At 37.7% G+C, this 8,433-nt stretch overlaps 1 protein-coding gene across 2 annotated transcripts; it reads left to right on the top strand.

The window, feature by feature from the left end:
* Positions 1-2,147: 2,147 nt before the first annotated feature.
* LOC306999807 (uncharacterized protein) lies at positions 2,148-8,433 on the top strand. Of its 2 annotated transcripts, none has more exons than XM_079614800.1 (3): positions 2,148-2,231; positions 5,766-5,835; positions 5,924-8,433. In XM_079614800.1, the coding sequence occupies exon 3, from the start codon at positions 6,000-6,002 to the stop codon at positions 7,596-7,598; it is 1,599 nt and encodes a 532-aa protein (XP_079470926.1). In that variant the 5' UTR covers positions 2,148-2,231; positions 5,766-5,835; positions 5,924-5,999; the 3' UTR covers positions 7,599-8,433. The 2 variants fall into 2 exon arrangements, with proteins under 2 accessions (XP_079470926.1, XP_079470927.1); XM_079614801.1 differs by lacking the exon at positions 2,148-2,231 and adding an exon at positions 4,873-5,524 and having other exon boundaries at positions 5,924-8,432.

Genomic DNA, 8,433 nt, shown 5'->3' with positions numbered 1-8,433 from the left:
GCAGTTCGTAACAGATATTGTTACCAAGTTCATTATTAAAAAGTGCCTTGTTTAAAATGTGCGTTAATCAGTCATGCAAGTGTTTTCTCTTTAAGTATACTTTTAATGTTAGTAATATTATATTATCTGCAAGTACCTTTTGAAAAGAAAAACATGTTATCTACACGTTTGTACAAATATTGTAGCATAATGTCGCCAGCAAACAATGAAATTACATATGTGTATCCATATATGGCCACATTTCAAATTTCGTTTGGGATTATTTAGGCTATTTTGCCTAAATGTGCTAATATGTGCTAGTGCACATGCACTATTAAAGTGGGGATGTATCTGTTGTAGCTAGGTTAGGGTCTGGATGTATCTGTTGTAGCCAGGTATGTATATTTCAACAGACTAATGTTTGTTCTGGTGTGACCCCCGGTAACCTATCCTTCCATCGTATTGCAGCTCATGTGTGTGAACAGATGGAACACCTGTACGTTTGCAGATTGCCTATTATGAACGAAGCTGTGAGCTGTGAGACCCCATGTGGGTTTCCGCAGTGTAAGCAAAAAGCATAGCGGGAGAATCAGTCTGAGTTTTACAGTGTGAATGTAGCAGTGATGCAGTTTATGCTCCAGTTGAATGCTAGCAAGCAAAGTGCCCTTTTAAGCCCATGAATGCCCACTGTGAGCAATAAAGCGCGAGTTCATTGCTGCAACCAACCGACGCCACACTGTTTTGTGCTTCGGCTCTGTTAGCCCGGACCACTAGACGCAAGTTACCTGCCACGAGCCAAGTTATTATGTTGAGACCAGCTCGCTCCCAACTACAGTTCGTAGTTCGTAAGCTGTAGAAGGTAAGAATTCATTAATTTTGTCTATTTTTAGTGCATCAATCCGCTCGCGAGGGATTCGTCTCTGTCGACTGCGGGGCAAATGCTCCCTAGACAATGTTGTTGGACTGCACTGTTTGTTCTGCTGCCATTTACACTACGGTGTAACCGTTTCCTTATGTTTTTGATACGTCCTTTCTGATTTGTGTTTCATTTGTTTTTGTATTTGTAGCTTTACGCTAATGCTGGTGGTCTAGGTGAAGAGTGGCTAGTCTCAGAGCCGTCACTGAATGTGAGACGTGCCGTTAATGGTGTACATTAGCCCCACCTTTTGTTATATCGCCACCAGCATTCCTTGTTTATTTTGGATGCTTTCTTTGGTCTGTGCTTTTCCTAGTGACTGTGGGAAGAGTGAGTAATCTTCTGTACCTGATAACACCAAATATCTCTTGTTTTGTTTGACGTTTTGATTTGAGTATTTCGTGAAAGCCTGAAAGTTCCTCTTCTTTTCCCGTTTTATTTCTTTATTTTCGTGTTCTTGCCCCGAGTCAACAGTTTTTGCCCTTCCATTACCCCGCCACACTGCAACCAGACTTTATTAAAATCTTCAGTTCGGTTTCAGTGATCTGTGATCAGTTTCTCTCTCTTTCAGTGTGATATTCTCATCCTCCAAACGGTTAAAACTACTTTCATGCCTCTCACCTCGTCAGTTAATCTATCAAAAAACTGTTCTCCAGATTGTGGATTAATTGCAGAAAGCAAGCAATGCTCACTTATTAATTGTAATAATCAATGAATCAAACTCACTGATTTCAGCACACTTGCGACAACTCCCATTGTAATCAATGACTCTGACTAAAGTGCATGATAAATATTGTATCAGTGTGAAAACTGATCATTGAAATACATTTTGTTGAAGAGGAACACTGAGGGACACGTCTTTTGTGTAGTTACATTTGAGCAACTAAATTAAAGCTAGGCCTGACTATTTAACTGACTATATTCTGATTATAATCCAAGTATTACACCACTGATGCTGTTACAGTTCAGAAAGTAGAAGATACCACCACACCAACAAGTTACTTTTCACCGTTGTGTATACACAGATTTTGTCTCTTGAGAGAGAACATTTTTCCACAGTCACAATCCTGCCTCCCATTCCCCCCGCCGAGGCCCTCTACTGTGGTATTTTTCCTAAAAGTCATGTGATTTACTGGAAAGAGAGAAGACATCTGATGTCTCGGTAACATGGATATCCTTTCTGATTGGCTGACAGGCATCTTACAAAACATGAGTGCACTTATTTAAGCCCAAAATGTAGTGGCAAAAGAATAGACCAGAAGAAAACAAGACACATCTCGCATATAATATCCAGCAGAAAAACTCAGTTTGCTGTTTGGAACACCGATTTCCTCAGGTTTGACTTTTTTCACATTTACATTTATTTGTTATTTCACTTTTCCTAAAACCTTTTTTAGTTCACGCGCATTCTTGGAATGTTTAGTTCTGTTGGAACATTCCCAGAACAGAGCCTAGATTTTATTTTATTTTTTATTTGGTTTTTAAGAATGTAGCCAGTGTAAATTAGTGATTCTAAAATGCGTTTTAATGCATTAGTAATGTTGGAGGATACACCTCATCGATGAAGCAAGCAGATGAGCCCACAACGAGTCCATATATATAGTCATTCATTTTGAAAAGTGATCTTTTTGGGAAACGTGTATTTTGATGGGTCGCACCGCAAGAAGAGGCGAAGAAGAAGAGTGTAGTGGAGAGTAGAAGTGAGTGTTGTGTCACAGTTCATTGGCTAAGGTTACTTCAACGGAAGATTATCGGGTTCAAGTCGGATAAAAGACATAAGCACTTATGGCGAGTGGATTGTGCCATGGATTACCTACCGAAGTAGACAGTATTTTTACTTGAGAGAAGGGGTACATCGCACCAGACGCGTTACACAAATGTTGCCACCACAATAAATGAATATCTTACCCTCATATTTTTTTTCTATCTTTCTTATCAATAATTGAGATTAAAGACTATGTGCAAATTATACACTATCAGAGTTGCTATTTTATGTCATTTTCACAATTATTAACAACAACTTTAAAGATGAAAACATCAATTCAGTAATTATAATCTATCAACATAATATTATGGAATGTGACATTCTGAGTTTTACTTTTGATGTCTTAGGTATAAATATTGATGGAATATTACTTACCCTTGACCATACAATGGGCGAATACTAGCTCACAATATCATACGGTATGCAATTTTGTTTTCAGGTGAAGGCGACAAGTATTGTAATAGACTGTTATTTTCAAGAAATCTACAATGACAAAATTATATGACTGGAAAATAGGCTTTTAATCACAAAATAATAATTATTTTTTTGGTTATAAATATATTATACTTAGATTTGGGCATAGGGCACAGCACTCAATAGTACCTTGGAAAAATTAGGGAAACATTAGACAGGGAAATGCATAGTTTCCTATTTCTCCTTGTTACTCTAGTCAAGTCACCTTCATTTATATAGCGCTTTTAACAATATAGATTGTTTCAAAGCAGCTTTACAGTGATAATAGTACGTTAAAGTAACTTAGGGGCCGCAAACACGACACTGTTCTAACAGAAAACCCTTAAAGCGATCCGACCACAAGGCTCAGTACTAGGACCGTTGCTGTTCACTCTGTACATGCTACCCTTAGGAGATATCATTAGGAAGCATGGCATTAGTTTTCACTGTTATGCTGATGATACTCTGTATATTGTATACTGTATATTTCTTCAAAACCTAACAAAACTTACCAATTCACAATCCTTGAAACCTACCTCAATCCACACCTTGTCTAGTTTTTATTTTAAAAAAAGTAACATGTCTACATGATGTGGGGTTAGTCTGGAGCGTCTACTCTACCAGTCAAAAGTTTTGGATCTGTAAGATTTGTATTGTTTTTAAAATAAGTCTCTTCTGCTCACCAAGGCTGTATTTATTTGATAAAAAAAAAGCTAAGATTGTTAAATATTATGACAATTTAAAATAATTGTAAAATATTTTCAAGTGTAATTTATTCCTGTGATCAAAGCTGAATTTTCAGCATCATTACTCCAGTCTTCAGTGTCACATGATCCTTCATAAATCACATTATAAATGTCTTTACTGTCACTTTTGATCAATTTAGTGATGAATAAAAGTATGATTTATTTTATTTATTTCCCCCCAAAAAAACAAAATAAAAATAAACTTTTGAACAGTAGTGTTTAATGTTACAAAAAGCTTTCTATTTCAGACAAATGCTGTTTGTTTGAACTTTATATTCATCAAAGAATCATTGTTTTTAACACTGACAATAATCATAAATGTTTCTTGATCATCAAATTCTCATATTAGAATGATTTACATTTAGTCATATAGCAGACACTTTTGTCAAAAGCGACTTACATTTTAGGACTAAAGTAAGCGAGTCATCGTGAAGAGGCAAAAACAACGCAAGAAGTGCCCAAAATACAAAGTTCAGGTGTTGTTTAGAGTAGCATAAGCAAGATAAGGGAGGATGTAAAGGAAAAGGAAATACTTTTTTATTTTTATCTTATGAGTGCTCACGGAAGAGATGAGTTTTCAGTTGTCTTTTGAACGTTGTCAGGGATTCTGCATTCCGGATGAGGGTAGGGAGATCATTCCACTAGCAGGGAATCGTGAATGAGAATGTTCTGGAGAGTGATTTTGTGGCTCTCTGTGATGGTACCACGAGTCGTCGCTCATTGACCGATCGCAGGCTTCTGGTAGGGATGTAGACTCGTAGGAGCGAGTGAAAGTAGGAGGGAGCTGAGCCTGTGGTCGATCTGTAAGCAAGCGCCAATGCCTTGAACTTGATGCGAGCAGCGAGTGGTAGCCAGTGCAGGGAGATGAACAGAGGAGTGACGTGGGCTCGTTGAAGACAAGACGGGCTGCAGAATTCTGGATCATTTGTAGAGGTTTAGTTGCACATGATGGAAGACTAGCCAGAAGAGCATTGCAGTAATCAAGCCTAGAGATAACCAAGGCCTGGGCGAGAAGTTGTGTTGCATGCTCAGTTAGGAAAGGCCTGATCTTCCTGATGTTGTGCAGTGCAAACCTGCATGATCGAGCTGTCTTTGTGATGTGGTCTGTGAAGGTCAGCTGGTCATCAAATGTTACTCCAAGATTTCTGACCGACCTTGATGGTGTCATTGATGATGGTGAACTGGATAGTGAAGTCGTGCTGTTGAGACGGATTGGCAGGGAGGACGAGAAGCTCAGTCTTTGCCAGGTTGAGCTGCAGGTGATGTTTCTTCATCCATGTCGAGATGTCCGCCTACTGTGGGATCATCAGGTTGAAATGAGAGGAAAAGCTGGATGTCATCAGCATAGCAATAGTAAGAAAAGCCATGTGCCTGTATGATGGGTCCCAGTGATGTGGTGTAAATTGAGAAGAGGAGCGGTCCAAGAACTGAACCCTGAGGAACCCCTGTGGTCAGTTGATGTGCTTCGGATACCTCACCTCTCCATGCGACCCTGAAGGACCTACCTGTGAGATAGGACTCAAACCAGTGGAGAGGAGTTCCTGTGATGCCCAGTAATGAGAGGGTGGACAGAAGGATCTGATGATTCAGTGTCAAAGGCAGCAGACAGATCCAGGAGAATGAGAACTACTATATATGACTATGATATGGATCTTACTGGGAGTTGTAAGTGTAATAGCATGATATTCAATATAGAAGAGAGCGTTGAGTATTTCCAATTTCTGAAGGATCATGTGACACTGAAGACTAAATTAAGGATCCTTAAAATTCAGCTTTGATCACAGGAATAAATTACACTTTATATATTCACATAGAAAACAGCTGATTTACATTGGAATAATATTTCACTGTTTTGCTGTATTTTTTGTTCTGCTTAAATACACACGTTTGTGTTTGTTGTGTGTAGAACAGAAGAACTGAAGTGAAATCAGAGCAGCAGAAGTTTCTGTTTATCTGACAGATTACAGACTGTTGACGTGAGTAAATATTTCCCTTTCTTCTGAATGAAATGAAGTCTTGAAATTGAGGAGAATTTTGAAACAAAGTAATTTTTTTCTTTTCCAGAAGCACACATTATTTTATCCCAGCTTGAAGAGAAGATCTTGAAGACCTTGTGTTTTAGCTCTACATCTGCCTTAAGATGCCTGAAAACCATGTGGAGGATGTTCCACTAGGTGAAATAGTTGAGAATGTATCATCATATTTGAAAAAGTTTTCTCACTTTAAAAAATATGAAAAAGATATTAAAAAGAAATATCAAAAGTATTATAAAACTACTGAAGCACTGCCTGACTGCTGGTCACATGACTTCATCAACAAAGCTTGGAGAAAAACAAAAACAATGCACGAATACTCAGGAAGAAGAAAATGCTGGTCTCTTGCTATATTATTCCAGGTGATGAAAAGAAGTCGTGGTTATGAGGAGAGTGAAAGAGAAGCACAGTCTGACGTGAAGAAGGAGAGTCCGCAGTCTGGAGGAGATCCCAGTGCTAATAAACCAGTCTACATACGCATCCCATTCTCAGAGATGATTAACGGCAAAGAATGCTATAGATCAGATACAGATACAAATATAATTGCAATGGACAAAGAAAGCAAGGCCTCAGAAACAGACGAAAAAGACAAAGAAAGCAAGGCCTCAGATGCAGGTGCATATAAATTAATAGACAAAGTTCCTTCACCCACTCAAATACTCCAAAATCAGTTTTACATTACGTTATATGACAATCAAACCAGGAATGCTGCATGGGTGTATGAGATATTGAATGAGAGTACTCTAGCTCCTAAAAAAGCTGATAATAATGCTAATAATAAAGCTGATAATAATGCTAATAATAAAGCTGATAATAATGCTAATAATAAAGCTGATAATAATAAACTCTTTAAAAAGGATGAATCAGTTCATGAAGAGTTCCAGGCAGCAGAGAATCCGTATTCGGGTACGGGATACGACCGAGGTCATCTTGCGGCGGCTGCCAATCACAACTGGTGTCAGCAAGCCAATGATGACACTTATTGGCTGAGCAACGCTGTACCACAGCAGTACAAATTTAACCGTGGCATCTGGAAAACGTTGGAGAACTTTTGTCGGGTTATAGCTACAGAAAATAAAGTCCGTAACGTCCATGTGTACACTGGACCACTTTACCTCTCAAACGATGGAGAGTCAGCGGGTCATAATGATCAAAATAAAAGCTATGAGTTGGATGATGAAAATAATGCTAAAAAGAAAAGAATGCCTGTGGAAAACATTGTGGTAGAGAAAGCAAATAATAATTATCCAAATAAAAGCGAAAAGCGTGTGGAATATAAGTTTGTAGGAGGGAAAGCAGTGCCAACTTACTTGTTTAAGGTGATAATTGTGGAGAATAAGGACGGGAAAGTACTAGCACCAGAATGCTATAAGATACCCAATGAATCGCCCATTTCTACCACTGAGGAGAACGTGGACATTAAGAGATTGAAAATACAGGGACAATCGACCATAGAGAAATATCGAAAGAAACTCATAAAATACAAAGCGAATATTGAAGACATCCAGAGAGACTCTGGGCTGATCTTCGAAGAAAGGGAAGTCAAAGAGGAAAGTAAAGATAATCAGAGAAACTCTGGGCTCAAAGAGGAAATAACGGACGCAACATATAAAGTGCAATGGAGAGCCAAAGAACGTGTCATTTGGATAGAAGTGAAAGTGAGCGGCTCATACACTGATCACAGTGACCGTGCTGTGTTACACTGAACACAGCGAGTCGAGTTTCGTCTTCTCTTACGGGTGTGTATAGATGGACTGATCATCTGTAGACGAGAAGAGGGAACGTGTGTTTGACCATACAAGTGCAACTGTCCTTGAAACTTTTCATTATTATTATTACTACTTTTTTATAAATGCACAACAAATACCACAGAGTATATACCACAGAATACTTCTTTACACAGAGAAGCAGCGGTCGTGTGTGTTCAACATGCTCCAATATTGTGTAAAAAACATCCCATGTGGAGACATTATGACCTTGTCTTGAGGAAAAGCAAACTGTGCAGTTCTGTAAAGTACAGGATACTTTGAGGAAGCTAAAATATAACCATTTGGATTTATTTCACCTTTTTTTTTTTGTTCCTACCTATTTTTTCCAATTTATAGTTATTATTCTTAGTTTATAATTCTTAAATGTGGAAAAACATAATGAGTTTCCAAATGTGTATCTGAGTGAACAGCATTTAGTAAAATATATATAGATATTAGCTCATGTTTCTATTTTTATCTCTTTTCTTTGAAATGTTTGCAGTAATTCTGTATTTGTTTTGCAAGACAGACAAATAATGAGGTGATGGAGAACACCAAATACTGAGTTTGTTCTTGTCTTGATATGTCTATTGTACGTACATTACTGTACAGAGATATATATTGTTTTTGATATTATTTTATTAATTGGTTAACACCTGATTATAATACTTTAATATGTGTTGTTGTTATATTGTATATTTCATTTTTTATCATTATTTATTTTGTTTAGTAATGATTTCACAATATTGTTTGTAGACACAATCACACCAATAAAGTATTTGACATTGAACTG

The sequence above is a fragment of the Phoxinus phoxinus genome, assembly GCF_949152265.1.
Source record: "Phoxinus phoxinus genome assembly, chromosome: 1".
NCBI classification, from domain to species: Eukaryota; Metazoa; Chordata; class Actinopteri; order Cypriniformes; family Leuciscidae; genus Phoxinus; species Phoxinus phoxinus.
Note: the sequence above shows the minus strand (reverse complement) of the source record. Positions and strands in the feature narration are given on the sequence as shown.